Source organism: Falco biarmicus, chromosome 7 (assembly GCF_023638135.1).
Source record: "Falco biarmicus isolate bFalBia1 chromosome 7, bFalBia1.pri, whole genome shotgun sequence".
NCBI classification, from domain to species: domain Eukaryota; kingdom Metazoa; phylum Chordata; class Aves; order Falconiformes; family Falconidae; genus Falco; species Falco biarmicus.
In genome coordinates, this window is record NC_079294.1 from 23,959,992 (window position 1) to 23,985,196 (window position 25,205).

The 25,205-nt window shown below is 38.3% G+C and overlaps 1 protein-coding gene across 3 annotated transcripts in view; it reads left to right on the plus strand.

Moving 5' to 3' along the window:
- Nucleotides 1–25,205, plus strand: part of ZNF106 (zinc finger protein 106) — a 42,922-nt gene that overhangs the window by 2,111 nt on the left and 15,606 nt on the right. For 2 of the 3 annotated variants that reach the window (XM_056347628.1, XM_056347629.1), the window contains exons 2-10: nt 6,166–6,251; nt 7,222–7,283; nt 12,688–12,885; nt 15,111–17,201; nt 18,015–18,633; nt 19,520–19,589; nt 21,202–21,356; nt 21,451–21,511; nt 21,836–22,177. In XM_056347628.1, the coding sequence (XP_056203603.1) occupies nt 6,198–6,251; nt 7,222–7,283; nt 12,688–12,885; nt 15,111–17,201; nt 18,015–18,633; nt 19,520–19,589; nt 21,202–21,356; nt 21,451–21,511; nt 21,836–22,177 (3,652 nt within the window). In that variant the 5' untranslated portion in view covers nt 6,166–6,197. Of the gene's footprint in view, nt 1–6,165; nt 6,252–7,221; nt 7,284–12,290; nt 12,552–12,687; nt 12,886–15,110; nt 17,202–18,014; nt 18,634–19,519; nt 19,590–21,201; nt 21,357–21,450; nt 21,512–21,835; nt 22,178–25,205 lie in introns of those variants that run through there. The other variant, XM_056347630.1, reaches the window with a different exon arrangement.

Sequence of the window (25,205 nt, forward strand, 5' to 3'; positions counted from 1 at the left end):
GCTCCATGCACTGGAGTGACCTGATTACCTTGGTTTGAGTGCCTCAAATCACTCTCCAGTGGTTCTTCTTACGCTGTAGTGACTGTATAAACAGAAAAATCCCAATGACTGACTGCTCTCCTACACACACTTGTGTTTACATAGGTCTTTCTTAGGGACTCTGGGTCATTTTACCTGCTTCTGTGGAACTGCAGTAGATAGGATGTATAGAATTGTCTTAAGATGGCTTCCTAGTCCCTGTTCTTAACTTCTCATCAGTGAAAAAGATGGGAGTATGCATACCTGTGAAGGGTAATATGAGCTTAAATACCCTAGGAAGGGAAAAAGATACAGCTAAATGTTACCCACCACTTAATTTTACACTTATTTCTGTATTTCTGTCATTCTTATAAGGGTCTGTTTGTTGAAGACCTTTTATTAAGTGACACACGGTTATCAGAATAAGCTGATGTGAATTCTTTTGCAAGTCACGGAAATACCTAAATCAGTTATTTGTCCCACATCTTGTGTACCACTATGTTGTTTCTTAATAAGACTCTGCTCAATCATTATCGATTATGTTTTAGACATATTATGTAATGGTAATAGAGGTATAAAGACAATTCCCTTCTCTGAAGGGTGGTAATAGGGGTCTTAGTTGGAGTGCTGTGTCCAGTTTTGGCAATTTCTTTTAGAGTGTTTTGGGCAATTTGGAAAGAGGAACCGCAATTTTAATAGGTTCAGGAAATGTGTTGTTTAAGGAAAACATCTGAAGAAAAAGAGCTTGTGTATGTCTAAAAATGAACTGGGAGTATAGGGGAAAACAGAAGCTTTCCAGTTGTGTGGATTTTAGGTGTGTGAAATGACAGCATACAGCAATGATGCTGAACAGCTCTCCGTTCCAATTAGGACAGTGTATATCCCTGAATCTTCCAGTACGTAAAAAGCTATAATAAGTTAGACAGTGATAAGGCATTTACTTACACTAATGAGGAGTTATCATCTCACTTTACAGCGAGGAAAACTTAAGTTTGGATATTAGGAAATCATTAGCATTGCTTATATATAGGGAATTAGAAAGATGCGGTTTGATTGTGACTTAAAGTGTGTATATTGTTCTGGTCTGCACCCCATTCTTAGATTTACTTGAAATAAAAATAGACATCTGTAAAAACTCTCTGTTCATGCTGGGTGTTCCTGTGTCTGTTTAAGGTATTTCTCTATAGTCTCCCTATCTCCAGTATACCTTTCCTGTATATTGTAAAAAGCCAGCTGTACTCATGGGATAGCACACAGGTGGTTTCTGCTAGGTGTTTTCTAGACTAGTTAGTGAAGTCTACTTTATAGCTTTTAACAGGAACTTAAAGAACTTTGATCTGTGAAATCTCCTCCTGGCTCAGTGTCAAAACAGTTGAGTCTCAGCTGCTCATTTATAACATTTGCTATGCAGTGGTGCTGCTTCAGTGCTGAGAGGTCTAGAGTACCCTGTCAAGAGGGTGAATTTAAATCTTAAAAGCAGGGAGGAATTTACCATAAAAGTCTTGCTTCTTGTGCAAGTATTTTAACTGTTGGGCTGTAATATAGTTATCGCTTTGTCATGTTAAAAAAACCCACAACCCGGTGACTACAAAGTAGTTTATACAGTGCATGATAGTGTGCTAGAAAATAATGCTGTTAATCATCACTTAACCGTAGTAAGTCCTTACTTTTCTGTCTGTTGATTGGATTAGGTTGTATAGATCAGCATCTCAGAAGGAAGGTTAAAGTGCCTCCCACATATACCCAGAAGTAATGTTAAGGTAATGGTTAAAACTTAAGGTCTAGCAAGGAAACGTATAGTGAATTCAGATGTCTCTAGGGCAGTGAATCCGGGAAGGAAAGATAGTCTTTGAATGTTGGTGCTTTGTTCCACTAAATTCTGCTTAAGTTGGTGAAATTTGAGCATAGGCCTCTATGTTGTTATGATTAATGACTTGGTTTTATACAGCATTCTTACAGCATTACAGGGCTTTGATGTGTGGAGCAGCATGTAATACAGGGAAATGGTTTTATAGTCACAAAATTTTTCCTTAAGAAAATATTTCTCTAATACTAGGCTTTAATAAATTATTATTAGTTAGATTAGCAATCATATTGCTTTGTAGATCCAGTTATCGTATTCTGTGGTTGGATACAGATTTCAAAGGCCTGTGTGGAGTTCTCCAGGTTTTCCTATGAAAAGACTAGGCTTCATGACAGATCAGCAAAGTTAGTTGTGCTGATAATGAAAGTACATATGGTCTAGCTTAGCAGTGGTTGTTTAAGTTCTTCCCAGGGCCTAAATACGCTTCCATTTCTAATTCTTCTGAGCAAGAGGCTTCTCTGAGTCAAAATGACCTTGTGTCCACCACTTCCTCCCATCGACCAACTAAAGATTTTATGAATGTACTTTGTGGTGAGTCGCTTCTTTCCTCTCTGCTCTCCTCTCCCGTGTTTGTGGCAGCTGGATTAGTGTTTTGCAGCTCAACTAGGATGTCTGCAGTCAGTTGCTGCAGGAGAGAAGTCACTAAAGCAGAAGGAGTCACATCCCTGTGAGGAGCCGAGGATCGTTTGCTGCCAAGCATTCTGACACAGTGAACTTCTAGACTGCTGCTCTTCTCAAGTGTAGAGTTTCCACTGCTGTCTGTAGGGACGTGCAGCATTCAGGCAGGCCTTTAAGACAGGCCAGTGCTGCTGATCTCTTTGAGGCCTCCTGAGGATTTCTAGGCAGCTGGAATGCTGGGCTGCCTGCCCCACTCTATGGTACTTGTGGCTTTATATAGTCAGTGTTCAGCCACTGGTCTGTAGCAGATTTAACCTTGACGTACATTTTTAATGTATGTTATCCGGTAAGGTTGAATAACTGTGGACAAATGGATGTTGTAGCAGGAAGGAGTCTAATGACTTTTTTTCTTTGTAGACTATTTTTACTCGTGAGAAGTGTTCTCCAAAAGTGTCTGTAGCTGCCTTGCTTAAGTTCATTAAAAACTCTGTGGTATTTCCAAGCTCTGGGCAGGTGCAGGCTATGGGCAAGTTGCGCTTGTATCACACAGTTGGAAAATGCATCCCTTCCTTTAAAACAAACAAATAAAAAATCACCCATTGAACATTGAGGATTACATTCCCTCAAAATAGTTGTCGTAGTGTCTCATTTGTTTTGAAGGCTTTGCATTTTGCTCTTGACGTGTTTCTCCTTATATGATGGTGTGGGCTTTCGGGGTAAAACCTTATCTTTGCTTGCAGTATGCTTGTGTTTTAGAGTAGCTCATTTTCCTATTAATGTCCCCTAAGTATTCTATGCTATGGTGCAAACTGGTGATTTCAAAAGCACAAACGGTTAAATCCAATAAAAGCCTGAAGGTTGTCTGCTGTTTAAAATATGGGATTTTTTTGTTGCTGTTGTTAAGAATTCAAATATGTCTGTATTTATGTAGAGAAAGCTCTGTTCCTGAAGTTTCTCAGTATGAAAATTTTGTGATTGAACAGACCGGTATATGATGAGATTAAATGCCATCACGGATTGCATAGCTCAAAAGCTGTCTGGTTCTTGTCGCTGTTGCATAGTGAGGGTATACCTTGGATTTATAATGTTTTTCAAAGTACTTCATTAAAGTGAGCCATGGGTTTTATAGCAGGATTTGGGAGAAAGCTAAGGGTGATAGGAAGTGTTTTATCTCTATGTAGACGGTAAGTCAAGAGGTGAAATGGAAAGAAAACATGAGACTGTCTTCTCCCAGTCCCTGTAGCATCTACTGACTCTCTACTTCTAAGTCCTTGCCTCTTAATGGCTTGTGTCTGTGGAGGTGAAAGTTTCACTTTTCGTAGTGACATCCAATAGCATTTGAATTCCACTGGTATTTTTAGTACTCTGTCATAAGTAATGCCCCATTGATTGGGCAGTTAGCCTAAAACTTCCTGTAATCATGTATAGTTACTGTATGCTTTAATTAGCCAAAACGGGTGTAATGTTAGCTGTACTTGTGGAAGCTTTTTAATGTTACATGCAAACTGGCGTTGGCAAGTCACCATACTTTGCTGGCCTGCTTTTCCTGATCCAAGTCCCGTGCTGCTGTTTCACCATTGTGCAGAATGAATTCTGTAAATGCTTGAGTAATCTTGAACACATGTAGGATATTACTCCTCTAAACTACAAAGTCATGCTGGTGAAGAATGTGGAGCGAGCACAGAATATTTTAATGCAAAAGGAAGTATCTGAAATTGGTGCAAGGATTAGCACCCTTGCTTTTCAGGAGCAACCTCATATTAATCACATTAAAATAGCTCCTATATTGGGTAGTCATCCAAACCCTTATCACTTGCGTATAATCATAAATAATTCTCTTAGATCTGATGCAGCTGCACTGATCTGTGTATAAACAATATGTTGGTCATGTGCTCCCTTACTCATCTAATAACTTACTGGAAAATCATGAGACTGAAATACCTCAGTTTGTCTCTACTCAATATATTAACTTGAACCGCTGTCTCGGTTGAAATACGTTTAAACCCAAGTTATACTCTTTATATGTGGTTTCAAAATAATTTGTTCCAGAAGTTGCTATTTCTGTGTGCCGACCTTCCATGAAGGCAGGTAGGTGCTTTTGCATGTACATCACTGATACCATATGAATTCATATGCATGCTCTGTATGACCTAGGCTGGTACAAAGTTCTGAATGATCTTGTACCTTTGTTGGGGGCGATTTGTCAAAATAAATAGCTGTTACTAACGATTCGAGTACATCAGGTGCCTGTTTGATGAAGCTAGAGAATGCATATTTAAACACTTATCAGGTATTTCAGTAAGATCAAGAATGGCACCCTAGGAGTGTTGGTAAGGTAACATAAGAAGGTGACTGAATCTCCTATTGTGTTTTAAGTGTGTTTGTTTTGGTATGATGATAGGGATATTTTTATTTTTTTTTTTTTAGGGAAGAAACTGCTTTCTCGGTTGCTTAAAGGTGAAAGGGCTATTGCAACTCTCAGTTCCTTCCCCTTGATACTGGTGGATAGCTAGACAGAAACTAGAGTGTATGTTAATGAACATGGAGGAAAAGAGTTGTTTGTCAGAGAACTACATTTTGGAATTAGAGTCAGTGTGGGTTTACTTGCTTATTTTTAGTTGTTTACGGTTGGACAGTACCACTGAATGTCAGAGCTTCTTTAGGTAATCTGGATTTGGTAAAAATCCAGTTCTTGCCCTTTGCTCACAGCTTCAAGTCAGTATCAGACTCAGAGGGTTTGATGCCCCTGATACAGAAGGTTGATGATAAATAATTAGAATTAACTTTGTAGGGTAGGTTGTGGAGATGAGCTGTGAAGAAAGCTCTTGTAGGTTGTTTGATGATATCAGCTAAGTTAGCTCTGAAGTTGGCTAATGGCAAAGCTTGGAAAGATTTGTGGTTTTGTTTGGGGATATAAAAGGTCCTAGTAGTAAAAAGATACATTTCTTTCCACTTGAGGGTGAGGAACTGCCTCTGCCAATCAGTAAAAAATTACTACAATGCACAATTATTCTGTATTTTAGTGTCTTTTAAGAAAAAAAGGGCAAAGATTGTACTTTATTACTTCTGCAGACATGTCTATCCTTGTATTATAACCTAGACTGTTATGTACCTCTCTGATTTAATTGTTCTCCTTATGAATTAAATATTGTGACAAAAATACATATAGCATTTAACTTGACGTGCTGGCTTTCATTGCATGTATGCATAGCCTTAATTTCATTTTCCTAGGAACTTAAATATCTTACTTTTGCTGCCCTGTGTACCAAAATGAAGATCTGAGTTTACAGTGCTTGATTTCCCCATTTCCTTATCTCCCTCTCATCTTGGTAGTTGAAAAGTGTTTTGTTAATATGATTTCAGTAGCAAGAGGATTCCTACAGAGCTGTATTTGCTTGTAGAAGGAAGTCTTGGAGAACAAAGAACAAAATGAAAGAAAGGGAAAGCTACTTTTTATTATAGCTGTTTTAGATGACTGTTCAAAACTACTTTTTTTTTTTTTTTTTTGGAGAATATTGACTATGCACAAGAGGTGAGTATTCTTTTAAAGAAACTCAACACAGGTGTTTTCATGAATAGTAACTTATTTTTACTTTCCTTACTGAAACAGGTTAATGAAAAAAATCCTAAATATTGGTTCTTTTTTAAATTATGTTTATTTGCAGGTGTGGGATAAGATCTCTCCAGAGTAATAAGCATGGTTCAAGAACGAAAATGCATATTATGTCATATTGTGTACAACTCAAAAAAGGTAAATAATTCATGCTTACATCTATTGGTAGATACCAATATGAAAAGTGTGTAAGAAATGCTTTCGTTTTAAAATTGTGTGAAGTGTGGAGGATTTCTCCCTCTACCAGGAATACATTGAACTAGGTCTATCACAAATCAAGTAATATATTTGCATGTGCTTTAGAGTATCTTTCTTGAAATGAGCTGTGCAGTATACTTGATTCTGAACATTAAAAATGTTGAGGTCTTGTGAGTTTTTTATATTGTTGTATAAAGATACGAAAGTGAAAAGCACTGACTCATTTGGCTATAAATTGTGTATCATAGTATTCTTAACATATCGCATTTTCTTAAATTCCGTTTGGGAGCTCTGTTTCTGTATGGAAGGAAAACATGGAATGTTTCTCTTCCAGCTGTTGTCTTTCAATAGCAACTATTTATAACAGCACTGCACTTCATGGATCAAGGTTGCTGTAAACAAGTTGTAGGTGTTATATACATCACAGTTTCTGAAGTGCATCTAGCAGAGTAAAATAGGATGTGATGATGATGAAATTACAGCCATGTCATAATACAAACACAGACTGCTCAGGTTGCACAGGAAAACTGTTTTAAGTAGTGTGATTCTGGAGAGTGGTATCAATGAGACTTTTAATAAAAATGATCAACAGTAATTTGTCAAAAATCAGTCTAATACACTTTGCCACATGCACTCCTATTTGTCTTTCTCTTGGAATTCCGCACCCCTTCTGTTGAATTTTGGTGACTCCTGGGCGTCCTTCCTCAGGAAAGGTAACATTATATAACTTCCTGGGAGTGTGACTGTGCTTTCACAGTCATAGAAATGGAAATGGCAACTGCTACAGCCCTACAGGAGTAGAGTACACCTTCCTGCAAGGCAGGAGAGCTCTCAAAAGTGAGCTTTTCAACTGTGATACACCATTTTGTTCAGTTCTGACCAATTTTACTGTTTTTCCCCCATGTTGAAGGAGATGGAAGAACACATGAGAAGCATGCTTCACCACAGAGAACTTGAAAACCTGAAGGGAAGGTACGAGAACAATCTTGCATCCTTCCTCTCTGCATTTTGTCTGTCACTCTCTGGAAGAAATCATGTCCTGTTTTCCCATACAAGCTGAGTTGCACAATTTATTTTTATGTATCGCTTAATTGCATGCCTTGTGATAAAGCTGTGAATTAACATGTTCTCTTAATGTCAACCACTCAGGAGGCAAAGAATGATGTGGAAGAAAGCTCTCTTGTATTTCTTGGACTGCAGTGAAATAAAGAACATGTTTTTTAGGTCTTGGCAGTTTCATGCTTGGTTTTTGGAAGGGCTGGAATACTACATTTGGCGGAGTTACTGGTGGTTTCATTTCTAAAAAGTTTTCAGTGATATAGAAGCAATTGTTCATCTTTTAAACCACTGTGAAAAGACTGATATTTTGTATGCAAAGACTGCATCTGCTTGAGTGACTGCCTTGTCCTGTGCCACCCTGGTCCCGCTGTTTGGTTAAGGGACCTAACCATGTGGATGGTGTTTTCCTTCTGGTTTCCTTGGTTTAATTTGCAACCTTTGGAAAACAGGAGGAGGGAGTTAAGGGGTATTTAAGTATCATCCTGATAATATGAAATCAGGTTGTAACCAGAGTGCACTTTTAAAAATGCTTTCAGATGTGTGGATTTTGAGGTACCTGGCAAGATCAGATAGTCTGCACTTAAATATTCGATCTACAGACTAATTTTTAATCTTCTTGCAGCACAAACTTTATGTGGAAATGGCAAATATTTTAATGCCTTTTAAAGGACTAAGAAGTGATCCTCTTAAAACTCTTAAGAGGTGTGGGAGATCCATTTTGTCAGGACATCTATCTTGTATCCAGGGAAGAAAAACTGTAGACCATTTGTGTTCACACGCTAGCTTTTTGTTCACATAGCTTTTATGCTATTTTCTGTAAGGTGAAAGCAAGCAGCTGTTAGGGCTGCTCCAGGCCCCTTTTTAAAAAAGTTAACTGTTAAAGAAAGGCTAAATGAAATTAAGGCTCTGATCTATACCATGATAGATACTAATGGCCACGTACCATGTGGTTAAGTTGTGCTGAAACTGTTCTGTTTTACTACGTTTCAAAACTAGAGGAAGTTAGAAACTTACTTCTCTTCAGTAACTCTATATGCAAAGTATGTGAGTAGCTGCAGAAAAGTGTCCGCATTTGGAGTACAAGATTGTATTACGTACCTGCCACAGATGAATACCCTTAATTGAGCCAGCTGTATAGTATTTTATACTACTATTGTGTATAATCACTAAGTATTGCTGTAGTTTGTCTAAATCAGCACTTTAAAATGTTTCTAGGTTAAGACTTCCAGAAAATGCATAGCGTATGTGTATGTCCACTTACATCTGCTAACATTTCAAATTCTGTGTAAAATAATATAACCCTTATGGCAGGACAGTAAGTAAAAAGATACTGCTTACCTTGAAGTGCATATTAACTGTCTGTTAACAACCTCTGTTGTCTAATTTCTGCTTCCATTTAATATTTGATTAATTTGTCTGCGGCTTCACAGCAGGTTAGTAAACTGGGGAAAAAAACTTCCACCTTTAGAATCTTTATCACCAACCTGTTTTAAGGCGGGGGTTTGTGGACTATCAAAATGTTAAAATATATCAGAAAGAAAAATAATCACTCTTGAAATGAAATTTGTTTTAGTGGGATTCAGAAAACCTTCAAGTTATCCAGATCAGCAAAGTTGTTCTTGTGTCACACTGAGAAAACATATGAAAGCGGCTTTTTGGAAGCTATTTCTTTTTTTCAGTAAAAATTGCTTTGTAGTAAAGATGGAGGACATAAAAGTGATACCTTCTTCATGTTCCCCACCCTTTTCTTTTTTTTTTTTCTCCCCCCTGTCCTGCCATTGCCATCCCTTGCTCAGCCCTACATTTCTTGGGTTCTTTTTCTGAATTCAGCTACTTACTTAAAAAGAAAAGAAAAACAAAACACAAACAAAACTCCCAGATAATTTTGTTTTCTCTGCCCTGTACAACGGTATCTTGGGAGCTAGGAACGTTCTGAAATTATGAGTGGGATCAAGCACATCATGCTACTTGGTATCTGTCCTGTTGAGTGTGAAAAGGATGTTCTGTTACTGAACAGCTGGGAGGGGGTGCTCAGAAACTGGAATGTCCTCTGCACTAAAACCTGCCTTGGGGCTTCTGGTCAGCTAACTTGTAGTACATTTGTGTTCTGGACTTTCTTTGGATGGTGATTCTGAGGTCTTCTTAAAATTTCACACATTTTGGCATCTTATTTCTGGCCTTCTAAGTTAATGTTTATTTTTGTTAGTTTATGACTTTTGAAGGTCACAGTAATTTCAAGTTTACGTATGTGTCTGCAGTGACTTTTAAGTGATCTGACAGTTCTTGGGTTTCCACTTCCATAAGACTGAAATTAAATTAAATTTGTTTCATCATCATTTCATTTTCTGTTACAAAGGTAACTGTCTTCATTACTTTTAGAAGAATGCATGGAAGATGTTTGTTCTCAAAATGAATGATGAACTTCATTTTTCACTGTGCAGAAGCAGCCTTGTTCTCTTCCCCTGTGCCTCTCCTTCTTCCTCTCATTTAAGATGAGTAGAAGTCTTTTCAGAGCCTTGCAGCCTTGTAAAGCAAATGGTACTCTCAAGTGGAAAATGTGAAGCACAAGCAACAGCCTTGTGAGTGTGGTTGAATTGTGTAACAGAGGATAATACTGTTAAAATGTGTAGTATCAGCATCTTATTACCTTCAAGTTTAGCATCATCACTTTTTAGATTTTCTGTAGGGAAGAGGTAAAGGAAATGCATACATTGGTTCACAGTTTCCTCCTTTTAAAGTTAATTTAGTAATCTCAAGAGCTAGAATAATTTTCTGAAACATTGTAAGACTCTTCTCTTCTTGAAGTCTTATTCCATGTGATACATAGGGAGAATTGGTTGTCAAGTACCGAGCTTTAGTGGTTTTGTTTTGCTTTTTGGTTTGTTTTTTGTTTTTAAATTGAAATGAAATAATAATCTTGTATGAGGCATATTGAGTCTGCCATCTGAAGCGCACACACACATCCAGTAAATAAAGCTCTTGAATGTGTTCATACTGAGAATACTTTTGTTATGTTTATTTCAAACTGCTTTTGGCCTTCTTGTTGAGCAACTGTGATTTGAGTTCCTGTATGATAGGGAAATGCATAGACATGATCAGTGTGTGTCATGGGGTGTGCTCAGTTCTGGCTGATACTAATGGGGATAGGTGAAGGAAAGAACTGAAGGAGATCTAAATTCCCTGAAGTGCAACTAGCTGAACCACTAACCAATTCATGTTAAATTAAAGCAGTTTTTCTTATAGAAAAAAATAGTGGTTTTATTCGTCGGATTCATAGAGATTAAGAACAGGACAGAGAAGTCTTTTCTTTCCAGATGGTCAGTTAGTCCAAGAGCGACAGCTTTGTAATTAGGAACTTGCAAGTTATAAGTGATAGAAAGAAGTTCTTTGTCCTTAGGCTAGCTGCTAACTCACTGGCTTTCTCCAAAGTAAGTAAAACCTTGCATTTATTCAGTTAGTCTATAAATGAGGATGATGGTTTTATGAAAGAATTGAAACATGAGTCATAGGGAGGATTTGGATTGTTTTCTAAAACCTAATTAGTACCACTGTTTCTCATTGAAGTTTCCTTATGTTTGAAGTGGAATGTTATGTAAAAAGAACACCTTTTTCAGCAAGAAACCAGCTTTCTATTTGCAGTTTGCCTTGTGTGATGTCCTAAGTAAAAAACAAGTCTTATTAGCAATGCATAGATGTGGCATTTATGAACATGGAGAGGATTCTTCCAGTGGCATTAGTAACATTTACTGATTGTATTTGCTTATCTTTATTGGGTTAACTTGCATATTTATTAGTGAGTGTGAAGTGCAAAATGAAGTACACCCTCTGGAAAATACAAACTAAATTGTAGGCTTCTGACTTTAGTAAAAATTTATCCAAATACTTAATCTGGAATTAGTTAGGCTGCAACATACAAAATAAATGTAAAAAAATAATTTCTAATAATTAGTCTATTTAAAATAAAATCCTCTCTAACTGTGCCTGAATGACAGCATTGGTTAAATAGCTCAACTATGTTAGCAGGAAACCCACAAATTTCCAGGATAAATAAGACGTAGCTGCTGACATGCCATTAACAACTCCAATAAGGATGTTTGCTCAATATCTTGAGTGAAGGTGCATCTTTAGATTATTTTTTTTCTTATTTTATTTTTAACTTTGCTCAAAAAAAAAAAGACTTCAGATTTCTTTTTTTTTTTTTTGTATGGATCTGATTTTTTGACCCCCAGTCATGAACTGTGTGTTGGTATTATAATGCAACTGTTACAAGACTTTGGTCTCAAGTGTGCCATAGGGATATGCAGATCTGCTTTTATGAATTAAACAGAATTGAAGAAAGCATTGTGGAGGCAGGCAGTGGGTCCTAAGTTAGTCCTGCTGAGTTATTTGCAGTGGACTATGCTCTCATTAATTTTTTTCTGACTTTTTTTTAACTGGTGCACATACTTTCCTTGTTTAGGTTTATTATTAACAACATATTTCCTTAATAGTGGAGTATTGAAAGGTTTTGTCCGGAGAAAGAAATCAGGTATTTTTAGAAATCTGAATTTCTTGGGGAGGGGGGAGGTAAAAAAATGTTGTAACCTTAATCCAGTATTCACAGAAACATGAGTAAAGCCATTTGTCTGACACAGCTGTCAACTTCCTCCAGCTGAAATAATTTCTGTATTTTTTAAGATCAAGTCCTCTAAAGTAGAAAGCAGACCTCATGCACACTTGAACCAAATAAAGTACAGTGAACTGAAGACACCCTTCCATCACTCGCTGTGCTGTGGAGTCTTTGCATTCCAGGCAGCAGTCTCAACTGTCCCAGTTTAGATTATGTTGTATCAGGATTGGCTGTATGCATGTACTGCGTCCTCCCTCTTCTAAATTTCACTGGGGGAAGGCTCAAGGCAAGGATTAAATGTAGAAGCTGTCACCAGGCTTCCCCAGTGCAGCTGGCACCATGGATGGGCTTCAGAGCAGCTCCCGCTAGCTCTGTAAGCCTTCCACTCTGCCTCCGTGCTCACTATGTTTCCTCTGATAAGATTTTGAGTACAACAATTCAAGAAGAATTCCTTCTCTCAGTTAACACAGCTTTATTACCAAGTCGTTTACCTCTTGATTGTTGGAAAAAAAATCTTCAAAACTGACCATCAAGAAACTAGACCTTGAAAGAAAAAACCCCAGAGAATTCAAGTAAGTTAAATATACTGAGCAAAACTAGTTGCCTTGAACTTGGGCACATTCAGAGGAAACAAAGTAAGACCAGAGATACGTGCCGTGCCATGCCTGTTGGCAGAACTGAAAGTCCACCCTCTGCCTCTCTTCCTAGGGACAGTAACCATGAATGCCAGGTGTGCAGGGTGACCCTGGTGGGTTTGTCAGCATATGCCAAGCACATCTCCAGCCAGCTGCACAAAGACAATGTTGATGCCCATGACAGGAAAGAGGAAGAGAAAGAAGAGGCAGAAGAAGAATACCTTGACAAAGAACTGATTCAACTAATCAAGCAAAGGAAGGAACGGAACCGGTGAGTCTTCCTTTCTCCTATTAGGTCATAGAATTGCTTTTAACACAGTTGGGGTATGCTCGTAAGGTGTAGGTGCTCACGAAATGTACAATGCCTGTAGCCAGCGTATATGTTACGAGAACAATCCAAGTGATCTGTGTGGATATTGTAGTTTCAACATGTAAATGTGGTTCTGCTGAATGTGCCTGTTCTGTTGATCTGCTACTAGTAAGGAAGCACAGCTATTCTCCATTATGGATAAAAACAGTCCCCAGTGTGGAATCGTGTATTTTGAGAGCCCTAATATTTTTATTTTAATATTTGATACCCATTTAACTGAAAGGCTTAATAAACATGACGCTAGTGCTAATACTCTTTGGGGTGAGGTGTGTCTATAGGAACTGGCCTTTTAGAAACTGTTGCTGAAAAGGTTATGTTATAAAACCCTAATCTGTCTATTTTTAAAATTAATCGGATTTCTCTGTCAGTGTCACACTGAAATCCCGTAATCCTTGAATGAAATTTCTTACCTGTTTTATCTTGCTGCTTACCATTAGCTAAACATAATTCTGGTGGCTCACTATGAAATAGAAGGCTGCAGAGAGTAATAAGTATTGCCTTTTATCTTCTGTGTAACTCTGCAAGTGTGCATTGCAAATATGTTCCAGTTGGGAATATATTGTTTGAATAGATTTATGGCATGGGGGTGGTATTAAAGGGGCATACGATTTTTGAAAGAAGCTCTTGCTTGTTGTGGCTAGAAATCTCAAATAGTGTCTCCCAGTGCACAAATCTGTGGTTGTTACTTGGTTTTGACAGTGTTCTGTCATACTAGGGTGTCCCTGTACTGCAGGATGGTAATGTTTTCATATTGGTTAACGTAGGTAGCAACAATGTCACTTTTCCTGTTTTATAGTAAAGGAGTAATGCTGTCAGTACAGTGGTATTCTGAGGCAACTGAGATCTTAGAAAGTGTGTCTCTGCTGGATGCTGGTTTGGAGTGGGGGGGAAAGAAAGTATGTGGATTAAGTTACTAATACGGCAGGGTTGGTTTTTTTTCTTTTACAGCAATAGTCAACTAGATCATAATCTAGTTGAGGCAGCTCCTAGAATTTACAGTATCACTTAGGCATTGTTTCTTTGAATCTTTGTTTTAGAGCTCAACTTTATCTTATGCAGTACGCCATTTACTATTAGAGAGTAATTATTTGCATCTTTTAGCAAAATTGGAATGTGTTGAAAACTTAGAGTGGTACAATAGGAATTTTTAGTTCACTCAAATCAATTGTTTTTGAGCAGTAGTGTGAAAGTTTCCTGTCTTGTGTATCTAGGAATCTGGAACGAATGTATTCCTGTGATGCCAGAAAGAAGCGTTTCTCTAATCAGGTTTTGGAAAAAACTTTTATTAAATGTGGAATAAATACTTGGAACATTTAGACTGCTGACCCTAGGAATAGCTGTTGGTGTTAAGGTAGCATTTATCTTTAAATGTGCATTTAGTAATTTACCACATGCTCGTGATAAGTTGTCAAGCACAAGTACTATCCAAAGGGCAGTACATAGCGCTTCTGGGAGGCTCATACGGACTCAGCGTTGCAGGCTGTGGACTGTTCCAGTCTGTTGGTTAAAATAAGAAGAAATATTTTTGTATCTGAGGTACAATTTCTGTGGATGTTTTACATCTGTGTTTTAACTGAAGCTTTATAAACTGGGTCATGATCTCAGTTGTTTTCTCCACTAAGTAACTGCTTCTCTCAGCCAAACTTTCCTTCTATTTTGTATCAATTTGCTCTAGATATGCTATCTAACACCAATGGAATAGTCTTCAGAAAAAAATTATCTTACTACTAATTAATTTTTCATCTATCAAGATTACTTAAATAACAAAGATTATACAACAGATAGGAGCTCTCTTTTTGTTTGTTTCTTAATATTCCATTCTATTTACTAGTTATTGGACTAGTATCTTCTGAGTTAAACAGAAATATTTAGTCTATTGAACTGTCCCTACACCAAACCAGTTGTTCTTGTAAGAGCAATTTTGAAATACCATATTAAAGTGAAGGTACTACATTAGTTTTGAATACAGAAGCCTGAATAGTAAAGCAGCTAAATAAACTACCTCTGTCTCTTTTTATTAAAAAAAAAAGTTTTCTTCCCAGTGCAAATAAAACGCATGAGACTTGTGTGCTGTTGGATTTGTGTGGAAAGGCATCAGTATTTAGGTTTTCTCAATTGTTTTGTAGGCAAGCTGAATCAAGCTGTGCAAATCAAGAATTAGAATGTGATGATAGGAGATCACAGAGAAGGCGAGAAGAAAGAGCTACTTACAAAGAAAGAGAAGCTTATGACCAGTCATTGTGGCATCATCATAATGCATCACAAAGGGACTGGAAATGGGAAAAGGATGATTATATTAACCCTAGACAAGGCAAATTTTCACACTCTCAGAGGAACCTTAATATAAACAGACATTCACTTGGCCCAAGGGGACACTCTGGATGGCACCAGAATGTTTCAGGAAGCTCTTCAAATTGGCGTAACTATGGGAATTCTGGAAATGTTTGGCATCCAAGTGGGCGGAGAGGAGGAACGTCAAATTGGCATCACGGTGCCAGGGAGAGAAATTCTACTTGGCACTCAGAAGGAACAGGTCATTTTTCTAGCTGGAATTCAAAGAGTTATGGAGGAAACTGGAAATCTAGTCCTCATGGTGCAAATGGCTGGAATTTTGGAAGCTCAGGAGGTACATATTTGGTAGATCCTATTAAATATAATAAGGAAAGATATGCATGGCAGCAGCAGGAGAAAGATATTGATGTTCTGCCATATAGAGATCGAAAAAATAAGAGTGACTTGCTTGATTTTACTAGTGATAAACTTCCTTCTGAGGGGGCATTGGATTTTGGTATGTTGAAGCAACCAGAAGGCAAAACTTCAAGAGTCAGTGGGAAAAGTGGCAGTCCTTCCAGAGATAAAATGTATCGCTGGACTCCTTACCGGTCCCAGAAAGCTGCAGAGCAGCAACCATGGTCTGAAGATAATGTTTCTAAAACTCCAGATAAAATGGATTCTGTATTTATGCCTCTTACTGATTCAGCAATGAAGGGAGAAGCTTGTGAAGCCAATGTTAGTCTTTCAAGACTTAAACAAGAAGCATCTTCCCCTTCTAATGTAACCTCAGATCATCTTGATTCTTGCAAAGTAATGAAAGACTGTTCCAGTGGTGAAAAGCCTGACAGAGATGATGGCAGGAGTAGTAGGATGCCATCACTGAAGTCTCCTCTTCTGAATATCACAGATATAAAGTTATCTTCCCCAAAGCAAGACACAAACAGTCTTTTAAAAAATGTCAAGCTCGTGTTATCCTCAGCTAGTGAAGAGCGGAATCATTTGAATGCACTGAACTTGGAAACAAACAGTGTCTCCTCTTATTCGTTGAACCGGCATCGTGCGTGTGCTGGTAACTTACAAGACAACACAGATGTGCTTGGTAGCAATCCAGAGCCTGTTAATAACTTCAGTGAAGCAGAACAAAACCCCAAAGATGTTCAGTCCAACCATTCCTTGCAAAATACTCCCTTAAGCTCTTGCAAGCATACAAGTAACCAGAATAGTGAAGAAACTGGGAAAGCATCACCAAAGAACGAGTTCAGACTAGATTCATTAGAAGATGTGAGCGATGACGATTTGACCGTACGTGAGAAGTCAGAAGCAAGAGTTGAAAAGTTGTGTTCTTCTGTTAGTTCTTGTTTACCCTGTGACACTCCAGAAGGTAAACCTGCCACCTCTGAAAAGGAAGGTGATGAAAAGCCAGCTGCTTCAAGTGTTGTTTCTGCCAATCTAAAAGATTCTGCAATTCAGATGGGATCCACAGTTTCTCCGTTGAGTGGTCAGGACCATTTGCACGTGCGTTTGAAAACTGCCTCACAGGATGGAGAAGGGGACGAAGAGCATGTCAAGTCACATGATCACTTTGAAATGGAAGGTTTTGAAAATCCTTCAGATCATGAGTTGCAAAAAGGAGGAAGCCAGTCATTAGGCCTCCTTCTTCCTGATTTAAGCAAACTTGGCCTCCCTGCCTCCCTGCAAAGAGACTTGACACGACATATTAGTCTGAAGAGCAAAGCTGGGACACATCTTCCAGAGCCCAATCTCAATAATGCACGGCGTATTCGGAATGTGAGCGGCCATCGGAGAAGTGAGACAGAGAAGGAGTCAGGGCTAAAACCCACCCTTAGGCAGATTCTTAGTGCTTCCCGGAGAAATGTAAACTGGGATCAAGTCATCCAGCAGGTAACAAAGAAGAAACAGGAACTTGGCAAAGGTTTACCAAGGTTGGTAGCTTTCAGATCTAATGTGCTCTGTGTGCGTGTTGAGGGGAGTGGGTGGTTTTTCTCCAAATCCAAAAAGAATTCCAGAATCCTAAAACTAAGACTTCAGAATGAAGCTTGCTATACCACGATCTTTTGCGTATACAAATAACTTTAGAGGTTTTGTGATTGATTGCTACTATGGATGTCTATCCATAAATAATAGCAGTCTGCTGCTCAGAAAAGGTTCTGATCATTTCATAATAGTTGCTTAATATTTGAATATGGAGACTAGCAATATATTTGCTTTTCAAGTTCTAGTAAGTGGAAGAATGTAAAAATTCAATCACAATCTGAACAGTGCTGTGACTTGCTTATTTCTTCATTTATTTAGGACTACAGGAAATGCTTGCGTTGCTGCAGGCAGAATAAATGCTTCTGCTTCACTTGCTAGTCTTTTAATCTGATACACTGGTTTTGTGTTTAGGGCAAGCAATTATATAATACTTCACTTTTGAAACGTTCTTCAATCCTGAAGTTTTTGAAGCATCTTAAAAAGATGTCATATTTGCTTATTCCAAACCAAGTTTAGAATAATTATAGTAATGTGATTTCTGACTTGGAAATCATGCTGTCGGTTCTTAGCCACTAAATCTAATTCTGTGATACACAAGAAGATACTCCTTTGCCAGATGAGACAGAAAGCACAGAATACCGGTGTAATGAGTTGCCTGATCTCTTAAAGCAGTAATGTGCATTTGGGGAAGGGGGAGGCTTTGTTCTAGATTTAGCTGGCTTGTTACATGTGTATTTATTTTTCTTTTTATCTTGTTAAAGGTTTGGCATAGAAATGGTGCCTCTTGTTCAAAATGAGCAAGAGGGTCTAGAGCTCAGTGAAGAATCTGATCTGTCTACTCTAGAAGGATTCCAGTGGGAAGGGATTTCCTTAGCAGTTCCTGGCTCAGCCAGAAAACGTAGCTTTTCTGAAAGCAGTGTCATTGCAGACAGAAATCCTTCTGCTTATAGTTTCTTCAATGAACAAGCCAAAACGAAAGAAAGCGGGCAAATAGTTGCAGCCAGCCACTCACATCACATAACATCTGGGTATGAGGCACGCGCTGACATTGAGGCTGACTTGAAACGGAAGACATCTCCTCTTCCTTTGTCACCATTTATGTCTGAAAGAACTGAGACTAGTGGAAGGAGTGACAGTCTACAGGCCACCTCTGAGGTCACAGGTCTCGCTAAACAAGACCAGGAGAGCCCAGAGAAGAGAACTCCTCTTCTTGAAAAACAAAATGTACTAGAAATCTCAGAAGAAAATCGTCCAGCTTCAAATAATGCTTCACTTTTTGCAGTGTCTAATAACATAGATGCAGCTACAGATAGTAGCTGCACATCTGGTACTGAGCAGAATGACAGCCAAGGAATTGGAAAGAAACGAAGAGCAACTGGAGTAAGTGTGCAATTTTGTCCAGCTTTGGTGCCCTAAAAAATGTTTTTTCCTGTCAATGGTTATTCAGCCTTGGAATTATCTCTGCAAAGAGGACTTTCCCCATTTGTAGCCTCAAACTAATTTGCTTATTTGACTGAACTTGCTTTAAGATTTTTTTCCATTTCTGCCTTCAAGGTGCAGGACTTCTGCTTAATCTTTTTTAATAGTAGAAACGGCAAATGCTCTTTAACTTTTATTTGGTAACTGGCATGCTCATGCTGGTAAATGAGAGCTGTTAAAATATTTCCATCAAAGTACCTGGTGTAGCGGAAAGGCTCTTTGTCTTGGTTCAAGAGTCTTTGTTTCAAAACTTAAATGGAAGCTAGGCTGTAGTAGAAATTTGTTTTCCTTGATGTTCCTGATCTTATGGTCAAGCAAGACAACCGTTTTACAAAATTATATGCTTAAAATTATTTCTCAAATCTGAATTTATTTCACTGTCCTGTCTTGGATTTACCCAAAGGGGGAAAAAAATGTTTCTGATCAAAATGTTTTTGTTGTGTGCAGAAAGTAATATTTTAATTTCCTCACCGATTTAATCCTCTAGACCTTCAGCTAAGGGCAGAAAATCTGACCCAAGGTGTAGTCTTAAACATCTGAGCAACTAGAAGGCTGTTGGCTTATTTGATATTTCTTTGTAGCTGAGATGAAAACACAGTGCTCACTTTGTTGCCTTCCCTCTTTTTAAGAGCAGACGAAAAGATGAGTTATAGAGAATGTGCAAAATTGGTTGTGTGTTCTTCTCTGAGGGTTATGGTAATGGTTGAAAAGACAGTGGGTGTTTGACTTTTTGATCTAGGCAAAATGGTTCATGTAGCTTTTGTTAATAAATGATTTTTACTTGCAGGAGGGGTCTTCACCTGAAATCCCTAGTCTAGAAAGAAAGAATAAGAGAAGAAAAATCAAAGGGAAAAAAGGTGAGTGGATATCATACACGTGTGAATCTGATATAGAGGTTATAAATACCTAGTAGTATTTTAACTTGGTTAAAATGCTAGTTCCATAATGTTATTTTAGTGCTTCTTGGGCTCTTAATGAAGATCATAAGGTGGACGTCTCTCAAGTCTGCAACACATTATTCTCTGAAGAGTCCCATGTAAATTTGTCAGAAGTTATTTCTAAGAGAAAATCTTGTGCCTCCTTTCTGCCTGCACTTTATGTGCTTGTTTGCACAGATGGGACGCTTGATTTCCCCTGCTCAGGGAAGAGACCTTTTTTTCCTTTTCGGATGGAAGTTCTGAAGCGGGAAGCACCCATCACTCCCTTCTAATTCAGCCATGCAACTTTCCCTATCTATTTCTGGGTGGTCTCACCAGAAAACTTGTACTCTGTGTAACCTGGGCTGTGTTCTGGTTTTGACATCTCTGGCAAGACTTCCTATTTTTTGACTCCTCCTTCCTTGTCCTCAATGGAAATGAATGTGGAATGCCTCACTCCCTCCTGCTCCTGACCAAACAAAACTCTAATTCTGGCATCAGAAAGGTCTTTCTCAAATGTGCCTAACAGATCCACATCACTGTGTATCAAAATGAACCATCTGTGTTTTAGGCAGAATGTTTTCTTTGGGAATTAAATCATTGCATCACCACCTGGGAGCTTTGGGGTCCAGAAGATAACTTTGAAATGTTCAATTTCTCTTTATTAATTATTTCTTTATAGCAAGAGGTGTTTGGAATGCAGGGCAATTAATATGGATCTTCTTGTGCAAATGAAATTTCACTGCTTGAAAAGGTGGGGTTTTTTATCAGCCTCTGTGTCTTTGATGACTGGTGTTTATTATGGAGACTAATAACACATTCAGTGAAATCTTTCTTTCTCCCTTTCTATGACTTTGCTTTAGCATCATTGTTAAGGTATTAAATCTACTGAAGGAAGCTATAACCTGAATGAACTAAGCAGTACTCCAACTGAAACTTAATTTGGAGAATCTCTGTAATGCCAGAGGATGGTAGAAGGTAGTATAGTAGGATCTTTTACTGAGTACAGTGCTCAGAGACTCTTTCTCAAGATATCAGAAACATGAGTCTCAAGTCCCAGGATCATCCTGGACAGTAAATGATTGATTTTATTTTTTTTTGTTATCATTAGGTTCTTTTTCTCTTAAGCTGCCTTTCCTCAGTTTCTGGATTAATTTAGTTTAAATCTTGTTTAGCTTAAATTTGCTTTTGCCTTTTTGATTACATTAAAGGCAAGTGTGTATTTGTACTTTATGTACACATGTACTTCAATAAAAGATCTTTGTGGTTTGTTCAGCTAAACTAAATCAGTGCTGACAAAGCTATGATGGAAATAGTAGAGTCAAAGTTGAGATCCTGTAAAGAGGAATTACTCAACTTTGCACTTGTTTTAAGTAGACCTGACTATTCCTGTGCATAGATACTCCTTTCCAGCTCCTTGGGTGACTCTTGCCCTGATTAATGTGATTTTTTTTATGTTCTGGGGTGGTAGTACTTATTGAGGTACCATGTGTAATGTATTGTAATGTCTGGTCAAGTAGAGTTATACTCTTATGTTTTGTTTCTTTTTCAGAGCGTTCTCAGGTAGATCAGTTGTTGGCTATTTCACTGAGGGAAGAAGAGTTAAGCAAGTCCCTGCACAGTGTGGACAGCAGTCTCTTGCAGGCTAGGGCTGCCCTGCAGGCTGCCTATGTTGAGGTTCAACGTTTCCTCGTATTAAAGCAACAGGTAACAGTCGGCTTTCGAGAGCCTCCGAACTAGAAGTTAGCAGCCTGTAAAACTGCCTTAATTAGGATTGATTTAAACCACAACTGTTTTGCAGATAACCATGGAAATGAGTACACTGAGAAGTCAGAGAATCCAGATCTTGCAGGGGTTACAAGGTACATGATACCACAAAATCACAACAGTGGGCTGCTGACTCTCATATTCTTTGAGCTAAGCATCTTGTAAAAGTTGTGTTTAGCTTGAATTCAGTCATTTAAAACGTGCAATAAATTGTAGGCTTTCAAATTGAAGTCTTTATTGTTCAAGTCTGGTCTGTCGTCTTTGGTAGTGCCATCTAGTGGCTTTTTTACAAATTACTCTCTTTCTGTGCTCACAGTAAATGAGCTCTTGGCACTACTAAATTTTATTGTAAAATGTGAACATTTTTGTTCTGTGAATTTCTTGTGCTTTTTTCCTCCCATCTCCTCTTTTTCCATTAGAAACATATGAGCCTTCTGAACTGCCAGAGCAACTTTCCTGCAGCGTCTTGAGTGAGAGAAGAAATAGCAAATCACAGATGACAGCTGACTTAATTCCTGCAGGCTCCTTCCTGCCCCTTTTGGACACTTTGTCGTCTTCTGTATCTCCACTGGGAGCTTCTGTTCATGTAAGCATGCCCTCACCATTCCAGTCTTCTGGCATCACACCTACCACTCCTCCTGACTCCACAGTACAAGTTAAACGAGAACCTGTGTCTCCAAAAAGCGCAGAAGAAAATGTGAATTCAGTCCTCCAGAGCTCTCCATGTGCTTCCCGAGCAGGAGAGGTGAAGCAGAAGGATGGTATGTATGGCTTCCCTTTGTTTTAAGAGAACTAGGTTTAAGAAAATAAGGAAAATATTTTTTTTTCCCCAAAAAAGAATGGAAGTTGGGTCTCAAACCTGCAGCGTGCTGTACAGGGGTGAACTCCCATTAACTTGTGTAGGGCTTTGTCAACTTAATGGTCTTAGAAGCTGGGGTCTTCTTTACAGCACATCCAAATGGATTCTACATTTTTTAAATTAAGCACATGCAAATTGTAGTCATATGCACCTACAGATTTCTAGTTTTACTTAAAAAATAGAACAGACATGAATTTGAAAGTTACATCCTTTTAGTTAATTAAAAAAAAACAACAAAAAAACCCAACGCAAAACAAAACAAACAAAAAACCCCCCAAAACCCCAAACCTTAAAACCTCCCCTGTAATTTTTGTCTTCTACTCTGCTTCCTAAGAGCCTGTGAAGTCAAGCCAGGTGACTTATGACAGTTGTTTGCCATAACAATGTCACTTACCCAAACCTTTAACTTAGATAATTTAATATAAAGTTTAATAAGTAAAATCGTTGTTGAAGGTAAATATAGCCAACACAAAATGTTTTTCTTTGGTTTAAGTGGAAAACACTATTGGAAAAAGCTGTGCTGCTCTACTTTTATAAGTGTGTTTTTTTCTCAAGCACAAGATAAGTGTTGGCTGAATTTAAGCTTAGACTACTGTAAATAGAAGAATTTTAAAGGTTTTTGGTTTTATACCTTTTTGCAGTTTGCTTCAGATGTAGAATTCTGTATAAATAGTGTTCTTTGTGCTTTTTCAGTCACCATTGCATTTCCTGTATTCCACTCTGTTACATTAAGTTACATTGATGTAGTATTGTGAATTTTGCTTCATCTTTTTTTGGAGGATTTGACAGGGATTATGAAGCTCTAAGGGTGTACGCTAAAGTAAACTTGGGTGGCAGGGAGAATCTGCTTTTGTGTTTGTTTGCTTCGTTAAGACTCAGCTTTTAGGAAGCCACTATCTTTCTTTCACTTTCCCATTTTTATTGGCATATGCCATTCTCTTATGTTGAAACATCAGTAGGGAGAGGTGTAATTTTTCTTTAGAGTTGGAATATTCAGAATAAAGATTTAGTGATCACTAGCTACAGTGGCATGAAGCACCTTGCTTGCAAAATCTTCAGACTTCACTGATGTTTGTGCAGGCACAACAGAAACTAAAGAGTGCGGTTTGGTTTTTTCTCTCATAAAGGTGAACCTTCAATGTATAGCTGTATTTATTACTTAAATGATTACTTTTTAATTGTCTTCATTGCATTAGCATATTTTTCAGTTTCCTACAGATTTGTTTTTGATGTTTGTCAAATGTGGTTTTGGTATTGATCAACTTCTGTATGCATTAAATTTTAAATATGTCTGCCATCAAATGAATTTGGTAATTTTTGGGAAAAATAAGGATTTGCCATCAGGTAAATTTTGTAATTTGGTGGAGAGGAGTTCTCTCTGGGGGCTGGCTGTATGCTTTCTGGGGATTGAACACCTGGCTTGTTAGCTTTCCTAGGATGTCAGCTCAGCCTTGCTTTGAAGGAGCTGATTGCATTTGGTTTCCCCTAACTCCCAGCAATCTCTCCCACCTGTGGAACTGAGTGATTCTGTTTTATTGCACTACACGGTGATTTCCTACTTCCTTTTCTAACACCTACAGTACTCCCAAGTGCTGACAATTAATAACTTTTGGGTTTAGAAATTTCAGTTTAAGTTGCCAGTTACTTTGATTTTCCTGGTTGTTTTGTTTTTAAGTGACTGGACTTTCTTCCTTCCCCCTTCCTGTGGGTAATGAGGGATGCATGATATTAGAGGTGTATTCAGAATTCAAGGGCTTGTACGCCGCCTTCCCAATATAATTCCACACAGTAACTTCAAACCGTGTCTAAGCATTCATTTCTTCTGCCTAGAGGGTTTTCTAACAGGTTGCAGCTGTGTGTGACAGCTATGGGTCAGGGGAAAAATAGCTTTCCATCGACTTAGTTTAAATACAATATACTTGGCTGTCAGCAAGTTCTAATTTTATCTTGGAACTTCCCACCTGAGGAGGTTGTGGGGCGAGATGCTCACGTTTAAGCTGTGTCTAGTTGGATGTGTGATTTCAAAGCATCAAATTTGTACTATGATGTGTTAAACAGTCCAACAGCTTTGTCTAATCATTGCTGTAGGTTTAATTTGCTGGTTTCTAAGAGAGGGAAGCAGGGAGGTGTTTCAAATGTTGCCAGCTTCCCATTCGCATTGAGAGATCCCACCCAGTAAATGCAGTGAACTTGAAACATCCTGTTCTGGATTGTAGTTACTGCAAATGCAGCTGTGGAACTTCAGGGTGTGGGAAGCACAGCTGTGAGAGATGCTGCCTGTGCTCTTAGCTTGTCTCAGTTGAGAGGTTGGATTCATTTGTTCATATTGGCTTTGAATTAAAGTGACAGGGAGAGTATGTTTGCCCCATTGCTTAGGCCACCACTGATGAACTTACAAAGCTTGCCCTGGTGGCTACAGTGCTGCCATTCCCAGGACCAAAGGTTGCAGAGTGGGTTGTGCATGGCTCACTTTCAATTGGGCCCAAGTAACTTGGTAGAAATAACTAATGCAGATGGCTTAAGTGCAAGATCTTCAAATTGTGTCTCTGAGTGTTACCGAAATCTCGGAATGAAGAACTTATTGACACCAATGTGATGTAGATAAGCAGACACTTCTTTATTAACGGCTGGGTGCGTGAGTGAGTCTTCTCACGATCAACGCACACCAAGTTTCAAAATCAGACACTATATATAGAACTTATTCATGCATAGTCATTAAGTATTCATGCATAATCATGATATTTCCTGAAAATCATTAACATATTCTCCTCCCATATCCGATTCTGCGCAGTAAAGGTTAGAAAGGTCCAGAAATGGGTCTGGGGTACGATTTGGGTAGGTGGTATATGAGTCAGTGGTCGCGATCTCCCCCTGCCAGAATTACCTTTTACTCAAGTTCATGGTTTCTTGGCAGATAACTACAAGCTGTT